At 48.5% G+C, this 19,190-nt stretch overlaps 1 protein-coding gene across 8 annotated transcripts in view; it reads right to left on the bottom strand.

Moving 5' to 3' along the window:
- Bcorl1 (BCL6 corepressor like 1) overlaps window positions 1-19,190 on the bottom strand; it is a 66,586-nt gene that overhangs the window by 25,395 nt on the left and 22,001 nt on the right. For all 8 annotated transcript variants that reach the window (XM_047536597.1, XM_047536594.1, XM_047536593.1 and 5 more), the window contains 5 exons: window positions 14,131-14,221; window positions 10,583-13,846; window positions 5,791-5,956; window positions 4,619-4,699; window positions 2,314-2,703 (listed from right to left, as the gene is read on the bottom strand). In XM_047536597.1, the coding sequence (XP_047392553.1) occupies window positions 2,314-2,703; window positions 4,619-4,699; window positions 5,791-5,956; window positions 10,583-13,846; window positions 14,131-14,221 (3,992 nt within the window). The remainder of the gene's footprint in view (window positions 1-2,313; window positions 2,704-4,618; window positions 4,700-5,790; window positions 5,957-10,582; window positions 13,847-14,130; window positions 14,222-19,190) is intronic.

Raw genomic sequence — 19,190 nt, 5'->3', positions numbered from 1 at the left:
ATCATTGTTCCAGTATGGGGAACTGTCTGTAGCTTATGAACAACCCTTATATGCCACCTCTTTTTCCCAAGTAGCCCTAGCCCACTATTGGGTCCCCATAACCTGTCCAGGAATTGCTAGGCTGGATGGTCTCTAATGGCACTTCCAGCCAGAATATCTAAACTAGGGGTTTTGATGCAACACATCTGGACTAAGGCAGAAGAGGAAGGAACAGAATGGTGCCTTGTGAGGACCTCAGGAAGCATGGGGAGCCATATCATAGCATTCAATACCACAAGAAAAGAAATAGCCCCCTCCACATTTACCTAGGGCAGGGAAGGCTCTGGAGTTTATTCAATTGCAGAGGAACAAGGGCTTTATAAGAGTATGCAAAGGAACAGAGTGAAGATAACAGGTATATAAGGGGAATGGCTCTTCCCACCCTCCTCACAGGTGAAGAAGGGAGACAGCCAAGCCCAGGATGAAAGGAAAGGCTGTAAGGCTCAGACAGGACGAGGGTGACCTGCATAGTTTGGCTGCTGCCTGCTTCTCTGACACTGATCTGAAAGACAGGTAGTAGCAGGAGGGACTAGAAGGTCCTGGGGAGAGATGTGTTTGTCAGAAAATTCCTGCATGAAAATGTCATCATCAAATCTGGAGGCTGCTGACCAGACCGTATGCCAAAGCCAGCTGCCTCAACACAAAACACTTAGATACATCCATGGAGGGATAATGACCTACTTTCCACAACTGGTGCTGCCCTCAAATCGAGCAGGATGCCCTGATCACCGGTATTCCCCCATGTTACTCCCTGTTGGATACTACAGAGAGCTCTCTCTGCATTGGGTGGCAAACCAGACCAGGCAACCTCGAAGGTTCTTCTGGTTCCAAGAGCTGATAGCTCCATAGGAAGTTTCCAAGCTAGGAAAACAGCCCTCATTAGAGAAGATCAGGTGCAACAAAGCTCCTCTTTATCCCAACACAAGTGGCTCAGGCCAATGGTTTGACAACTTATTCATGAACAATCCATTATGGTTCTGGAAAAAGAAAGGGAAAATTGCTCCCACTCACTCATACGGTTGAAAATTAGCTCAATTACTCTCTTAAGCACAGGGATAGGTGTCATATATATGTCCACTTAAACAGAGTGGGAAACAAGGTTAAGCCTTCTTTGCATTATAGCAAACCCAGAATCTACTACCCACTTGATGTGAGGTTATTCCATTTTTAGCTAATAAGGGAGTTGCAGGTGTTTACCAGCAGCTCGGAATGAATACATCATAGGAAATAATCAATTGTTGTTTCAAGGGTAGAGGTCAGAGAATGTAAGGGGGAGACAGAAGTGTTTAATGGAACGCAGAGATGTGCCTTTTGCTCAATTAGAAATCCACTATACGGCAAGGCATGAGGTGCACACTTGTAATCCCAGCTACTCAGGATGTTGAGGCAGGAGGATCGCAAGTTCAAGGCCAGCCTGAGAAACTTAGCAATGCCATGTCTCAAAAAAAAAAAAAGGACTGGGGATGTGGCTCAGAGGTAAAGCACCCCTGGGTTCTATCCCCAATACAAAAAAGAAAGAAACGAAATCCACCACAGGAATGAGTCTGAATAGTATTTAGTGGAACACTCCAATATTAGCTTGTGTGACAGTCTGTGCCTCCATGAGCATATTTTTTAGCATCTGGCATGGCCAAAGAACACTTGGTTTTCTCTTTTGACTGCCTACTTTCCCAACTCACATCCTACAAAAAAAGATATCGCCTTGGGCCACCTCAAAGTTTCACTCCACCTCTGAATAACCTTTGTGGTTTTAACTGAGAAAGCAAAGTTATATCCACTTCTACTTGAAGTTCTTCTGTTCGTCTGAGGGAACTACTGTACTTTAGTTTAGGGAATGGAGGCATCTCAGGAAAGATGGTCAGTGCCCTCTTTCTTCTTGATTCCAAGATTCTAAGAGAGAACCTGTCTTCCTCAAACACCACTCCCCCAAGTCAACCAGAGAACTCTTTGGTATGGTGTTTGGCCCATGCCAAGGATGTCACAGTGGCCTGGCCCACAGGTTCAGATGACTATGGGAAACTGGAGGGCTTAGGCCTTCATGTCCTCAACGCACCTGTGGGCCAGTCAGAACTTATTCAATCTCAACCCAAAGTCGACAGCTTGGGGCTAGATTTGAGTGACCTCCTTTGGTAGTTAGAGATCATAGACTAGGTTTCTATAGGTCCCGAGGCCTTGGGCTGGTGTAGAGCAGGCAGAGGTGGGAACACGAGGATGACCCAGGGTTCCCAGAAGCCAACCCCACTGTGGGGACAGCAGCCCCCTAGTCAGCCTTACCTGCTCTCCCTTTCCGCTGCTGCTCTTCTTCTTGCTCGGTCAGGTACTCCCCAGTCTGATATTTTCGGCTCTTCTGCCGTCTCCGTTTCTTCCTCTTCACCAGGCCCTCCTCCTCATCTTCCTCCTCCTCCTCATTGGTGTCCCACATTTGCCGGGCAGCCTCTGTCCTCCAGGGCATCTCTCGGGCTCGCCACAGGTGCCTACGGCCCTGGCTCAGCAGAGTCTTGTCCTGGGCATGATGACTGCGATACTGGGTGTCCCGCTGGGTCTTTCTCACCTTTCGACGCTTAGCTGGGGTGGGGGCCACCTCCTCCTCTTCTTCTGTGGGAAAGACTTCCTGGCTTCCCATGTCATTTTCTGCCATACCAGTAAAGGAACTACAGATGCTTCCTGTGGATGGGACATACAGAGGACAGTCAGGTACCTCTTCAAATGACTAAGTATGATGCTGACATGAGTGCCCTAGACTTGGGAGTTTGAAGTTCTGGGTTCAAGTTCAGACTCTGCCAAGTTGAACACTTTGGGAAAGTTCCTTCTGTTTCCTCATCTATAAAAAGGGAACACTATTCTCTCTTTGCTGACCTCACAGGGCTGTTCTGGGGTTTGAATGAGATCTCTTGCTGGTGTTTTACAGAGTCCAGCATATCATACAACTATCAAGTATTAAGCACACACACCTTTACTCATCCACAGTGCTGTGTCACTTGAATTGACTTCACAAACTCTTGCTTCCTGCTTATAACGTGCCAAGCATTGTGTGAAGGGCAAGAGAAAGCTACAGGTCCCCGCTGATTGGGAAATGGGGGCTGAGTAGAGGGTGAAGGAGGACAACTGGAAGCACCCCCTGCTCAGTCTGTGGCCCCACCAATCTCACTGACAAGAGTCACCCTGGACAAGCAGACCACCACAAAAGAAGTCTCAGGAAAAGCAAAGCAAGGAGTCCCTTTCCTGTGACAAATGTAATGCAGCAAGGCTCTCTTCCCTTAAGCTGACCCCACCTCCCAGCAAGCTGCCAAGAGTTCAGGGGTGGGGCTTTCTCCCAGGCCTCTCCCCCCACACAACACTTCCCCCTCCGCTTACAGCCACCCCAGGATGGATGGTACCTTCTGGTCCTTCTGGGCCACATTGCCAAGAGGCCATTTTCTCTACTCACTCTTTCCTTCAACTCTGCTAACAACAAAAGTACAGTCTTAAATTGGCCTGGTTTCACACTACAGGAGATCTGACACCTTCTTGGGAAGCAACTGTGAGACTCTACCATCTTTCTCCCAAGGCCCAGCTGTTAACTTGACAGTCCCAGGACCCCAGCAAGGGCAGTAGAAGAAAGAAATGGTTCAAGGGGAACAGAGGCGACCTTGACCCAAGTTTCAAGTGGTTCACACTGCTTAAGACAACAGCTCTCCAGTAAACTTTCCATTATATGGACCAGGCGGGGAACAAAGTGTTCTGGTTAATCTAATATTCTGGTTAATACAGCATCACCACAGAAATCATACAGGGATCCCCAATTTTCAAAGAATCAAATACACTACAATGTGTTTAACATGAAAATGGGACTGGCAGTAATGTAATCGCTCTCTGATGAATCAGAGGGTACTCTGGGATTGTGTGAGACCTCCAGACCATCATTATGAGCCCCAATTACCTCTGTGCTCACCATGTGCTGAGGTGTTCTTCAACAGAATGTCAGACCATTGAGTTTACAGTGTGCCCTGCTTCCCCATTCCATCCAATTTGCATGGAAATCTGGGAGAAGCGGGGCAACCATCTCCGGCCCTGTGTACCAACATGGAGCCGGCAGAAGAGAGTACAGGCTGGGAAGGATTCTTTAATTAGACCCTGGGGATTGACCAACACAAATTCAGGGTACCAAAAGTGATTCTGAAGACCCTGACAACTCAATGGCCTTTCCAATTTTGATGATGCCTGTTACATCAGGTAATAAGACCCAGGTCCAAAGGTTATATGTCTGTACCGAAGATGAGACTCAATAATCATGAGATGCCAAAGCTGAGTAGAATCAGCTTTTCTGAGTGGCACAGGCCTTTCTCCTCTTTCTGCCCTTGGCTCCCCAAAATAGATGTCATCCCTGCTCTGAAAAGCTAAGCGAATAGTCCTAAAACCATGGACAGTGCTTCCTGACTCTACCCAGGGCTCTCTGTGTCTCCAAGGAACCTGGCATTTTAGCCCAGTGAAGCAAATTCCCAACTTTCCACCTGGGTCAATGGCAAAATCACTCAACCAGATGTCTACCTCTCTGTTCACAGAAGATGCCAAGATGGACCACAACCTTGGTCTCACTCACCAGACTGACTGCGTGTTCGGGTGCTCAGAACCACTGGGATGAAATCACGAAAACTGCTCTTTGCTTTCTTCTCCAAGGAACCTGGAGTTAAGTGTGGTTTCAGGGCAGAGGCAGAAACATCATAGTCAGAATCTAAAACTTGAAAAACCCACCTATGAAGCTCAAGTGGGAAAATCAAGGTGGAGGTTCATATTGACCTTACGGTTACCCAGGGCTATCCCTATTAGCTCCCCTTACGCTGCTATCACATACCTATCTCTTTTAAGGAAGGAGTTTTTCCCAGTAATTTTTGAAAGTGGAGTTGTGTCATTTTTGCTGATACCAAAAAAGGCAGTGCACACAATCAATTCAACAGCATGCCAGAAAGAAGATGCAGCTGTCCCTATGACTTGAAGGCTCTGCACCTCCAGTAAGTTATAACTGAGTTGGAGCACTCCCCAGAGAAGGGCAACCTTGATGAACCATAAAGCACTGAGTGAGGTGGGAAGACAGAAGCAGGGGGCGGTCAACAGAAGAAAGCTGCTATATAAGAGCAGCCTAGAAGAGGCAGGTCATGTCAGATGGACAAGGCCATGAAAAGGGACTGCTGTGGTCATGAATGCCTGGGCATCTCTCCCTGACCACCTATGACAGAGCACACAGATCTCGTACACACTTCCCCCACCCCCAAACATCCTGTGTGTCCATAAATGATAATGAAGGCATAGGATGTCTCTAAACCCTTCCAGCTAGTGAGCTAGCAATTGGTTTCTATCTTTGTGAAATGGAAGCTTTCCAGTATACCCAAAGGTAGAGAGAACAGCATGATGAACCCCAATTCTGTTGTCTAATGGGGGTTCTAATAATTTTGTCCAAATCTTCCTAAGCCTGTTTCTTCCTCAAGCCTAGACACACTGCAGAGAAATGGGCTGGCTACTCTGCTATAGGACTGCCATCTGTCTGTCTGCAAATCACTTCCTTGGGCCTTTGGAATGTGCTGATTTTTAATGGAGGGGCAGAAAACACCCCTTCTCCCTCCCCTCTCGTCTTTGATGTCAGAGATATCAATTATATCTCCCTCCCATAGTGAAGAAGGCTTACTCTTCCAGTCTCTGAGTTCCTTCTCCCCTACCAACATGCTACAGGGCTCCCTCTGCAGACCAGCCCAGAAAGCTGGGGCCTCTGGGGCCTACCTTCCTCATGGCCATCAGCTCGTTTTCCTGGAGACTGGGACTCTGGCTTTGTTGGCTTCCGGTGCTTGTGCTTTCCCCTGACTCCATTGTGCTCTTTTCCTGAATCTGAAGCCCCCCTGGGGCTTTTCTTGGTGGGTTCCTGGGGGTCACTGGGAGGCTTCCGGCACTGTAAAGAGGTAGAGAGAGTCAGGTCTGAGGTCAGTTTTGCTTAAGAAAGTTCTCCCAGGGTTGAGCCAAGCACCCAGTTCTGACACACGAACATGAGCTGCCCAGGGTGGGGGTGGGTAGGGTACAGGGACCCCAGTGGACTACAGAGGCTCTCCTTGACTGAATCTAGTGCTCTTGCTGGTCCCCATAGGCATCCACACCCCATCACTTTAAAGAGTTCTACAGAATCAGTGCTGACAAGCCATTGAACACACACCCAACATCATTTTAAAAGGTGCAAAGTCAGGTCCCATATTCTCTATACCCAAACACCAAGGGAGTGATGGGCATTAAACAAAAATGCCTCTTCTGCAAGCTGGGTGACTACATTGTTCAGACAACATCATTGTGAATGGTATTGACATCAATTACTGAAAATAATTCTCAATAAGGGCCAAGTCAAGAGAAACTGTCTATTTTCATGTGAGAATTAATACCAGAAAACAGATTCAACTAAAGCAAGAACATGGCACAGGAGAAATTCCCATTTTCCCATAATTTCTGAAACAATTTTAAGATCCAGGCCCGGTTAATAATGCCACTTTATACTCAGCAGCACTTCCAACCTTGCAAAAGGCTCTCATGTCTATGATCTAATTTTATCTTCCCAAGGACACTGACAGAAGAAGCTATCCCCAGTGAGCAGATGAGGAAACTGAGGCTTCAAGATTAGAGGTTAAATGACTTTTCTAGGGCAACACACAGCCCAATGTGTACTCACTCAGGGCCTGCCATGTAGCAGGCCACCTTGTGAGTTGGCTCAGTTGTGCTTGCAGTGAAAAAGATAAGGAGCTGGGACTAAGACCTGCTGGGATTGAGACCCAGGGCTTCTGGCCCCCACCTGGGCTCCTCACATCAGCTCTCACTGCTCACTTCCTCAGTTGCTTTTGTTCAGCCCCAACTCCCACCTACTTCTGGGACATTGCACATGCACCATGGCTGTCCTTACATGCTACAGTGACACTCTTAGTCTAATAGTCAGATTCTTATAAACTGACATTTCTGTGTGCCACTAACCAAGAAATAGGGCATGAGGCACAGTGGCACACACCTGTAATCTTAGTGACTCAAGAGACTAGAGTAGAAGGATCACAAGTTCAAGGCCAGCCTCAGGAACTTAGCAAGACCCTGTCTCAACATAAAAAAATAAAAGGATTGGGGACATAGTTCAGTGGTTCAATCTCCAGTACCCCCTCCCAAAAAAAAGAAGAAAGGAAAAAGAAAGAGGGGGGAGGAAAGGAAGGAAGAAAGAAAGAGAGAGAAAGAGAGAGAGAGAGAGAAAATAGGGCATGTAGGGAATACAGAATAAGCACATCATTTGAAAAATGAAGTTTTAGGAGGAAAAGAAGAGTTTTCACCCTGAGCAGATCTGTCTCACCTTCTAGAAGTTTATCACCATCTAGCTCTAGCTAAGGGGACAGCATATATCTTACTGAGAAAGTATTTGGGGGGTGTCTCAATTCTCCAGGCACAGGGAATCCCCAATATCCATCAGATTCCAAGAACGCCCCCATCCCATGAACTTGTCCTGCTTCTTAAAATTCAGCAGAGGGCTGAGCTTGAAATTCAAGTTCAGTTTCTCCCTTTGCTTGCTGCTAGTTCCTACAAACCCAAGTGTTAGGAGAAGAGTTGGGAAGGAAAGACAAAGATGGGGAACAGCTGCTTAAAATCTGACCTTCATGTATGGTTGGGGAAAAACTATTTAAAGTCAGGGGGAATAAAGTTAAATGCACATAAATTTGAACATGTCCTATTTATTTCTGAATATCATTTTTAGCTGGCTCTTTCAATACAGATCATTAACTTTTACTTCCTAAGATAGACAAAAACAAGTAAAACAGAACATCTAGAAAGGATTTCTGCCTGTACCTTGTGCAAGGGAAGCAGTGAAAGTAAAAATACATTGTGCACTCCAACTTAGGGGAAAAGTCAGGAGGACAGTAAGATCACATAAGATGAATGTTCCGGTTAACAGAGTTTTGAAATATTTTCCAAAGAATTTTCCAAAGAATGAGAAGACAGTAAAATAAACCAGTATCAAATGAGGCACAACTCTCTTTGCTGATGATCCAGAAGGCCCTTGAGGATTTGAGAGATGCTGGGCAGGTGATACAGGCATAGCAGACCATCCTCTTGGCCATCCCCTGAAAGGAGCTGTTTCAAATTAATGCCAGATCTTAGTTTGCTTACCAATGGCTTCTTTCTCAGCAAAAATGAAACAAAAGAAAGATTTAAGCTATTTGCTCTCCTGAAAAATAGACATTTTCTAAATGGTCATGGACAGTTGGAAATGGGTGCTTTCTGTTCACCCTGCAATCCTGTAACTTTATTCTCTGCCCTCAGCATTTGTCAGTGGGCCACTGAACTGTTCATCTCATATAAGAAGGGGTGTACCTGCCTGTCGTTGAGTCATGGGCAACATGTAAGCTCTATGAGAGCAGAGAATATGTCTATTTTGTTTGTTAATACTAACAACAGTAGCCACCAATATTACCTGAGTGCTTACTATGTTACAGGTACTGTTTTTTTTATTGCAGGACTGGGGATCAAACTCAGAGTCTCATACATGCTAGGCAAGTGGTCCACTTAGCTACATACCCAGACTGGGTATTGTTTTAAGCACTTGTGTTATCACCACATTTAATCTTTTCTTAACAGCTTTGAGATATACCATATAACTCATTTATGTGTATAATTGAATATTTTCAGCTTAGTTACAGAATTTTATAACCATCACCACTTATACCTAGTTCTGGAACTTTCTCATCACCCTGAATGGAAACCCCAATCCATTAATCAGTTACTCCCCCAATTCCCCATCCTTCCCCAGCACTGGGCAACCACTAATCTATTTTCTATCTCTATGGATTTTGCCTATTCTGAATATTCCATATCATTATCTCATTTAATCTTCACAACAACCCTAATAATACTATTGACTCATTGCACAGATGAGGAAACTGAAGGTCAGTCTTAACCAATATCACATAGCTGGGAAGAGGTGGGGCCAAAATTCAAACTCAGGCTCTGTATCTGGCCTCAGAGGGCACATTCTTCACCAATCTATTATAGTATCCCCTAAAGATGTATTCCCACGGTCTGTGAACAACTGACCTATGATAGTCATTCAACACTCATAAACCTTCAAACACTCATTAAACATTCAGTAAACTGATTCCAAATAAAGAGAGCAGAAGATAGTGTGGCATAGCTGAAGAAGAACATGGAGTCTGGGGCCAAAAATACCAGAGTTTGAGTTCTAGTTCTGCCATAAAGTAGTAGCTGCAGTAATTTACTTGTAAATTTAGTGTAGCATTCACCTCAGAGGGTTTTTGGAAGGATTAAATTAGAAAACACTTGGTATATAATAAGAGTTCAAGAGGAACAACTCGAATGACAAAAATTATTATCATCATTATTGTTAGTACCTCCAACAAGGGAAGACTGCAGTTAGCCTAATCAAATGTTATACACCTTACTACATTAGGATCTATGTTTCTACTTTGTCTCTGACATAGAGGGGGTGGATGTGAGATCACTGAGGAAGACCCACCCAATCTCCATTCCAGGTGTCCCTAGGAGTCTATGTGTGAGCTTTGGGGAGGGGGTAGGTCTATGAACCCCCTGAAATCATTGGCAAAGTCCTGAGGTTCTATTTCTGGGGACAAGGTCCACTGCTCTTATCAACTTCTCAAAGCAGTCTATGGTCTAAAATTGACTAAGAACTGGTAGCACCAATAAATTAATGGTGCCCTGGCTAGAAATCTGTCCCTTAGTGTATATCAACATCCAATCTGAAGCCTTATTAATACAACTTCAAATTGCTCCATATGTAGAATGAAACCTGTCCTCAACTGTTTTAAGAATCTCCTTGGATCACCAGTGGCCTCTGAATCTCCTCCAGAGAACCCAAAGACTCAAGTCAAGAGATCCTGGCCCACCTTTTTGCCTAGAAGTCTGCTTCTTCCCACAGCATCTGCCTTGCTCACCAACTAACTTCTCAACATGCCAAAACCCAAAGCTGCCACCTCAAGCTTGAACGGTATAGCAAACCAGTGGATTAGCCTGGAAGCCAAATGGGATCTGACCCCACATGACTCCAAGCAAATCCTAGCAGGCTCCCCAAGGGCGCAAAGAACAGCCCTGTAAAAGGCCCTTTCCCTCCCTGGGCCCCCAGTTCTCGAGGCCAGTAGTCAGTCTTCTTGTCAAAGGACAAGGAAGAATGGTCATTCAGGGAAAAGCCTTGTCAGTAATTGGGCTCCCTCATCAATACCTTCTTCTGCTTGCCAACCTCATTTGGGACAACAGCTTCCCTAGCCCCTGGGATGGAATCATTCCTACCTCCCACAAAATACAAGCCTGCCCTGCCCCAGACAAAAACACCATGTAAAGACAACATGACTTAGAAAGGAGACGGCGGGTCATTATCCCCTTTACCAAAGTGCTCCAATCACCACAGTTCACACAGCCACTCAGGAACACGGTGCCATGGGGCAGGAATCAAATGCAGTTGAGATCTGCAGAGTGAAGCAGACTGGCAGGGTCCTGGCCCACCCTTGACTTGAGCCTGGCCACTGGCACTTACCTTGGATCCCAGAGAACTCCGAACTGTGGGCTTGGCTTGTGGCTGCTGCTGCTGCTCCTCGCCTTCCTTCTCTTTGCCACACTTCATTTTCTTTGGTGGCAGAGATTCTGGCACTTCATCTGGCTGCCACTTGTTCTTGCAAGCAAAGACCCCGACACTTTCCCGTTTCACTCGAGCCTGCCCGGCCTTAGGCCGTGCTTCAGGCTGGCCCCTCTGGGGAGGTGCTGGAAGGCCATCGGCCCGGAAGCAGGTGGCTAGATTGAAGACCACATCACCATCCACCTTCTCCATTTTCACCCGCCCTAGATCCACCTGGCTTCCAAGCTGCGAAAGCTCTGTGCTGGAGCCCCTCTTGCTGCCCGGTACCACATCCAAGATGAGTTCCTGGGGGTGGCCGTCATGAGGTAGCAAAGGCAGCTCGGGCATGTTGCGCAGGTTCTGGGGGGCGGCCAGGACCAGCTCATGGGACATGTAGGTGGCCAGCACTTGGTTCTTAGGCTTCGTGTCTCCTGCCAGCTTCAGACCACAAGCCGCCTGGGGGCCTTCCATCTTAGGAGTGCTATCAGAGCAGAGGTGGCTCTCTGATTCCTCAGTCCCCTGATTTACTCTAATGTCCCCACTACTAGACTGAACAGACAGTGCCAGGGTCCCTGTCTGAGGACTGAGAGTCAGAAGGACAGGGTTAACTTGTTCTTCATAAGGCTTGGCAGCAATCCGGCAAGTTTTGTTTTTTGTGACAGTGTCCTGCTCTGGAGCAAAAGGACCCCCAGGCCGTGGCTGCCCCTCGGGAAGTCCATGCACAGTTTCACTGGAGCCAAGAGATGGCACACCAGAAAACTCAGAAACAACGCTGGTGGGCCTGATTGGCACTCCCTGACTGGGGGTCAGCTGCCCGGCACTGGAAATGCCAATGGAAAGCAGAGATGCCTGGTGGTATGGTGACCAGCCAACAGGCAGGACCTGAGTGCTGGTGGGTTTCCCATTGACTGAACACCGTGGATAAATATTTGCCGGCCCTGTAGGTTTCCACAAAGAGAGCTCCTTGCTTTGGCACCCTGGCAGCCCAGGGGCAATGCGGGCTGGGGTATAACGTGTTTTGACTGTGCTTGGCTGTCCCTCAGCACCAGACTGGCTGCCCTTCTTACCACATGTGGCACCAGTGCTCTTGGGCTCTCCTTGATCAATAATGGAGATGGGCTCTTGCTTGGGGAGATGGCGGGGGTCTCGATTGAGACCCAAGTTCGGGTCTTTGTTCAGCAGCAGGGATGCAGGCACTGGGTTGGCCACTCCCACATAGGTGCCAGGAATGGTGCTGATCAGCGCAGTTGAGTTTTTTACCCAGGTGCTTGGGTCACCATTCCTCACGATCTCAGGAAAGATGACGAAGGGTGAGGAAGTGGAGCCCAAGCAGGAGGTGACATTGCTGCCAGCAGCCTGGGTTGTGCGCTGAGACCTAGACAGGACCGTGGAGAGGAGGGCCTTGCTGCTGGTGTGCACGGGGGTCAACACGGGCATGGGAGGTGTTTTGCGCTGGTTCGGCAATGGAAGCTTCTGACGGTTGGACTTGGAGGAGAGGTCAAGGGGCATCTCACTGCACTCGGGCGGAGAGGCCATCTCTCGCTCCAGCTGTGGAGGCGACTTGAGGGGAGAGAAGGTAACGGAAGTCCCTTCTGTTTGTTGCTCAGTGCCACCTGGCATCTTGGCAGGGTGTGGTGGGGCTGAGCTCCCGCTGGGGGCTGGCAGCAAAGGCTGTGGAGTTGGAAGCACCTTGGCAGAAGCAGTGGCAAGGGAGGTATCTGCCAAAGGCCCAGGGGCCCCATCAGATGCAGGCTGGGTGGTGGTACTGCCAGATGGGGAAGTGCAGGGGAGCCTGTTCACCTCCAGAGAGACCAGCTTAGAATCTGAAGTCAGAGGCCGGGCCACAGAGAATGCATATGGGTAGGACCGGAGCTCTGGGGAGGCCAGCACGCCTGGGAGACACCTGTCCTGCAGGTAGGACGGCAGGACAGGGAGTGTAAGAGTGGACGAGACCCCCAGGGTAGTTGGCAGTGTGGCCACACTAAGCGGTTGCCCACAGCTTGGAGGCGGGATGTATACCAGCGGCTGGCTCGGGGTCAGCACTGTCCCTGGCTGAAAGGACAGGGGGACTTTTTGCATAGCTGGTGCCTGAGCTGCAGGAAAACACACTCGACTCAAACTGAAGGAGGCCGGGATGGGTGCCGAGGTGGGGATGGCAGTTGGTGTGGCAGCCGGCATGGGCGTGGGGGCTGGAGTGAAGATTGGGGCCGGGGTGGGTGCAGGCACTGGTGTAGGAGCAAAGGCAGGAATAAGGGTAGGGGTAGAAGGCGGGCCGGAGGATGGGGTTGGGGTGGGCATCGGCACAGATGGAGGGGCAGGGGCTGCTGGAGGTGTGGATGCTGGCATGGGAGCCAGAACTGGAGTGGGGACAGGAGCAAGGACCAAGGTGGGAGCTGAAGGAGGCACAGGAGCCTGAATCAGAGCCAAGGGTGGTGCTGAAACTGGGACCGAGAGAGGAGTAGGAGCAGGAGCCGACAGGGGAACCGGGCCTGAGGGGGGAGCAGATGCTGGTACAGGCACCAAGACTGAGGCCGAGACAGAAAGAGGGTTCGAATCAGAAATGAGAGTGGGCACTGAGGGTGGCGCTGGAGCCAGAGCTGGGACTGGTGCTAGGGGAGGGGAAGGAGCCGGAACCGAGGTGGCAACTTGAACCGGTACTAGTCCAGAATGGGGTACCGGGGCTGGGACGGAGAGGGGAACCTGGAATGGATCTGGAACAGATGGGGGGACAGAGGCCGAACCAGGTGCAGGACAGATAGGGGCCGGCAGTGGACTGAAGTTAGTGGTAACCAGAGGCAGGGTCCCCTCCACGGGGACTCCAGTTCCCAGAGTTGCCAAAATGAAAGTGTTCTTGTCTCCAACACCGTGCCGAGAGTCCAAGGCCTTTACGCCAGCTGGTGAGCAGTCAACCTGTTTGCTCATTTGGGTGCAGAGGGGAGTCCAGGAGCAGTCAGCCCTGTTACTGCCAGCCTCTGCGCTGTCAGGAGTGGGCAGCTTAAGCCCGTCTCCGGGGCTGCTCAGTGGCACCAGGAGGCCCTCAGCCTCTGTTGCATTCCCAGCATAGTCCATTTTTGGCTGGGGATCATCAGGCTGGTCTTCTGGCTTGTGTCCAAGTTTTTCTGTCGCACTACCATCTGGGTCTGCCCCCCGGGCATTGCTGCCACTTCCAACTGCTGTGAGCTCCACCTGCAATGATAGAACAGCATGTCCATCTTAGCAAGCTCCCTATGGTTGGTGCAAGTGTCCTGAGACCCCTGAGAGGCAACTTCTGCTCCTCTCTGCTACTCAACCAAGTAGGTCTTGGCAGAAGCCAGGGGCAGCTGGCCAATCTCTGTCCCACCTATAGCAACTCCCAGGATATACCCTGTTCCTTCCTGTTCCCCTTCTTGGGATAGCAAGCTGGGCATACCGCCAGGCAGCTCAGTTCCAACCTTTTGCCGGATGGTGTATGGCACCACATAGCCCCTTACCTTGGAAAAACTGCTGCTGACACAAAACTCCTGAGACCCAAAGTGCTGGCAGTCACCTGTCGTGGACTCCTCATCAGAAAGAGGTGCTCTTCTGGCATGGGAGACAAAACCAGAGAAGGGACAAGAGGCTCAGTCTTGGAGCCACCACTTCTTACCCAGAAGGTTCTATGCCTGCCTGAGTTCCCATAAAACCTTCCTGTCTCACTTCCCGTGGTGGCTTGAGGGCCACTGCAAGTAATGCGGAGAGGAGGGGGTGCGTGTCCAGGATGCAAAGTAGAATCTCCATACTCAACTTTGCAAGTTCCTACAAAGGAGTCCAGTCTCACTAGGCTCCCCACTTTGGGCTGCTTATCCTATTTTCTAGGGCTCTTGCCAGGAATGTGGAGTATCTCCAACACTTTCACCTTTTCCCTAGAGCTTACCAGTCAAGGTGACCATCCGGGATATACAGGACACTGCCCAAAGGGGAGAGAGATGTGAGTCACTGCAGGCCTCAAAAGGCATGTTTTTCTTTCAAATATGATCTTATTTCAAGACTATAAGGGAAGCTGGCTGAAGATACCAAATAGATAATCCTTTTCTAAAACAAATCCCCACCCCCATCATGTTTGCAGGTCCAGTCTAAATCTGAATCATCACCTGTTCACCTGATGAACCTGCCTAGAGCCAATACACATTTACCAGCACGTGCAATGATACTGATTCAAGGCCACCAGATCACTGGGTGCTGAGAGGCACTTTAAGGACACTACTTCTTTTCCTCTAGGGTTCTGCCCAGCTCTAGCCAGTGCCCTCCCTTCTATCCTTCTTCTACCCACAGCCTACCCCCCCATCCCCTGGCGGCCCCCTACTCTCCCTTCAACCTCTCAGCACCAACACATTCTCTCCCATCCCAACAGGAGGCTCTCAGTGCAGGCCATATAGCCCATCTTGTAGAGTGCCTGCCTCTCATGCTGGAGGCCCGGGTTCGAGTCCCCAGCACTCTGGGATTGTGGAAATAACAAACAAACGAAACCAACAGGAGGCTCTCAAGACCACAGATCCCAAGTTCAGCTTGGTATACTCCAGGGGAAGGGCTCAAGGCCAGAGAGCTGGGTCCCGAAGGAGGAAAACTCAACTGTACTCCCACCTGCTCATTATGTTTTCTCCAATTTTCGGGTAAGAATCTAAGAAAATGGTACATCCTGACAGGGTTGCGGGGGAGGATCAGACTGGAAAGGTGAAGTTGAAGAGAAGACAAACGCCCAAAGTTTGGTATAACACTGAGAACATCTACCCCTGCCCTACGGAGGACAACTGGGGCAGAAGCCTGGGTGGGTGTGGCCAAGGAGGAGGGCTGGTCAAAGAATAAAGCCCCAACATAAATGTCGCAGCTGGGTGGACAAAGCATAGGACTACTCTGCATGCCCCTGGGGAAATTACCACATTTGGGTTCATACCTCTTCTTTACAGCTTCACTTGAGCTCCAAGACAGGCCTTGTAGAAGCCGGCCCCCACTTCATCAGACACCCTAGCCAAAGGGCAGTCAGGGTGCCTGCAGCCAACCCCAACAAGAAGGGGGACTGTCCTGCTAATAAATCCCTCCCACCCACTGCAACACGGGCTCCCAAATTGTACCTGGGGCAAGAGAAGCAAAAAAGGCAAGGGGGATCACTGCAGGCCTCTCCCCATCTTTTCAGGGCTCCAGAAAGGGCTAATTGAGGGGGAAAGGCTTGTCCCCTTTAAAAGGCTGCTAGGCTGGCAGAAGTGGGAGGGTTCCACTGCTGGAAATGACTGTTGGTAACAAACAGAAATGAATTTAAGGCAAGGGCTTTTGAGGCAGTCCGGGGAGTCTTGAGGAAGGGGAGGAAGGGAGGGCCTGAGGGAAAGGGAAAACATATTTTCACAGCAACTCCTGAGAGACCAGAAAAGCAAGACCTATACCCAGCCTTGGGCCAGGGGAAGCATGTTCCAACTAGACTTGCCAGGGATGACTTGGGGGGAGGATGGTGGTGGTGGCGAGGGGAAACTAGCAGCAGCCCCCCTTTGCCAACCCCACAAGGGAAGGCACCATTTATTTACATTCTTTCCCCTCCTGACCATACAAAGGGGAGCAATCTACGTGTTCACCCCCCTTGCTGGGCTCCCACCCCGCCTGAAATCACACTTGAAAGCAGAAACCCCACTCTCACTAGCAAGCAGCCACCAGAGAACTGAAAAGCCAGGACTAGAAGCTGAGAAAGTAGCAGTGGCAGCAGGAGCAGCCATACCCACCCGAGTGCTGGCCCCCAAGGCTCTGGGAAAATGTTGTGCAGCCACAGTTCTAGTCCTCTTAAGGAGAGGGGAGTGCAAAGCTGAGCGAACGTTTGAACTTTTCCATTGAGAGATGAACCTGGTTTGTAGGGGATGGGGTCCTGGGATGAGCTAGGTTAACTGAGCCAGGTTAAGAGGATGCAGGTGAGTGGGAAGTAGGAGTCAAAGAAGCCTTTAGTCAGAACTGACAATCAATCCTCCTGTTTCTTCCCACCAGAGGACACTGGGCTGGTATGCTCAATGCTTTACTGAACTTCAGAAATGGCCATGACCTCTCAGGGCCATTTTCCTAATTCTTAGGGGGTAGCACCACTGTTGAACCAGATCTTTATCCATTCCTGTTGGACCTGGACTACTCATAAGAGAAATGTACAACCCAGCAAGCCCGAGGCTCATTACCACCCAGACCTTGCAAACTTTCCCAGCCTCCAGTTTCAACACCCATCGAACACCACCTTCACTCCAGCCAGAGCCTTCTCCAAACACACTACCCTCTCTTACTGTTCCAGGGAAATATCGGTCCTCACCTCCAACTCCTACTCATCCCTCTAGCCTGGGTTCAGATGGCACTGCCTTCCCTTATTCCCCAGGAAGTTTGTCACTCTTGCATCTAGACTCCCATAGGACCAGTACAAGCCACTCTATAGCACTCACCATCAACATACCATGACTACTGGTTCGCTCTCGTTGTGTTAATAGATGTTTATTGAACGAAGGAATGAAGTAATGTTAGAAACGAAGCAAGCAAGCAAGCAGATTTAGCTGGGAGTTTGACTACAGTTGGCCATATGGGGACAGCAGAAAGCCCACGTCCCGTTCTGAGGTCCTCAACTGCAACTGGTGAAGCCATACAGGTTTCTACAGCATAACTTTGACAGTTAACCCTGAGGTGCAGTTTTATATCCCAAATTTCTAAGTTCTGCTTATCGAAAAGGGTGGAGGAAGATGGCTTTTAAATAAGGTGAGATCACATTTTTGAAATCAGGTTTAGCACAGTCTAGACTGTGGCGAGAAGGTGACAATAAAGGGTGGATGAGATCAGAAGTGACAACACTTAAAAGGCCATCTTAACCACATGGCATATTTGGTAATTCAACATCCCAAGAAAGGTCCGTAAGAAGGGAAAATCAGATTTTCAGTCCGCTTTCTGCTCCTTTCATGGTGGGGATGTAGAGTGGACAGTGTATCAAGTTTCACTGTTGACTATTCTTTTGTGGTACTGGGGACAGAACCCAGGAGTACTCTGTCACTGAACTATATTCCCCAGACCCCTTTTTTAAATTTTATTAAGAAAAATAAAGTTTCTCAGGGTGGCCTTAAACTTGAGTTCCTCCTGCCTCAGCTGCCATAATCACTAAGATTACATGCATGCACCACCACGTCTGGCTCTACTGGTTTTTTGAAGGCTCTGGTCCACATCTCTGTATCAAAGTAACAACTACTTTAACGAGATCAACATAACCTGCCAGTAAATACAGAAATCAACAAACGCCACCCCCTGCCTTGCCATAGATCATCTCTTACAGATTATCTAATAGCATACTTCATATGCAAGGAAAATACCTTTCTTCTGCTGCCTCTCAGAAGAATTCTGTCTTATTTTCCTTGGTCTTGACTTTTGGATTCTAAATTAAATTCCTTTTAAGTCCATCTCTAACTTATTCCTTGGTATGGAGAACATTAAGCTATCAGGCACTAATGGCTTAAGAAAATAAAAAGGTCTATTCTCCTAACTTTAACCTCAGACAAGTGCACACTTTTCCAGTTAGTAACAGAAGAAAAAAGCAGATTAAAAACACAGTGCAGGTGGTGTGGCTCAGTGGTAGACTGCGTGCTTAGCATTCCAAGGTCCTGGGTTCCATCCCCAGTACCACAAAAAAGCAGATAAAAACAAAGACATTAATTCTTTTTTTTTTTAGTACCATGGATTGAACCTTGGGGTGCTTATTAACCACTGAGCCACATCCCTAGCCTTTTTATATTTTATTTAGAGACAGGGTTTCACTAAATTGCTTAGGTCCTCGCTAAGTTGCTGAGGCTGGCTTTCAACTTGCAATCCTCCTGCCTCAGCCTCCTGAGCTGTTGGGATTACAGGCGTGCACCACTAGGTTCAGAGACATTCTTTTTCCTCTCAAAATTACCAATACTCCCAGAATGGCCCTGAACACAAATACTTCTTAGATTCACCCAAGAAATGCCAGATCTTGAATCCTAGGACAAGTCTGCGTTCTAGGTGATTTATCTGATATATCTGAATTTAAAGCATCAGTGGATTGAAATGGCAGCAAAACACCACCAACTATGGAGGAGCCAAGCCTTCTCATAAAATGGAAGAGGCCCTACAGCTATCACAGATAGCTCTTTGGTCAAGGGTTAAAAAAGTCAAATATAAAATCTAAAGGTCCTTTTGGGTGCCCTCGGTATGGGGCATGATCAGGCTACGCCAATCTTGGTCAACCAAATATTCTGATGAACAGAAAACTGAAAATACACAAGATCATTAACACTCGATTTTTTAAAATTTATTTTTGTATTTGTAGATGGACAGAGTGCCTTTATTTTATTTGTTTATTTTTATGTGGTGCTGAAGATCAAACCCAGTACCTCACACATGCTAGGCAAGCATTCTGCCACTGAGCTACAGCACCAGCCCAGTAACACTCAATTTTGTGTTAAAAACATTCAGCAGTCTCACGGGATGTGGTGGCACATGCCTGTAACACCAGTGACTCTGGAGGTTGAGGGAAGAGGATTGCAAGTTCAAGGCC

Source organism: Sciurus carolinensis, chromosome X (genome assembly GCF_902686445.1).
Source record: "Sciurus carolinensis chromosome X, mSciCar1.2, whole genome shotgun sequence".
Taxonomy (NCBI): domain Eukaryota; kingdom Metazoa; phylum Chordata; class Mammalia; order Rodentia; family Sciuridae; genus Sciurus; species Sciurus carolinensis.
Note: the sequence above shows the minus strand (reverse complement) of the source record. Positions and strands in the feature narration are given on the sequence as shown.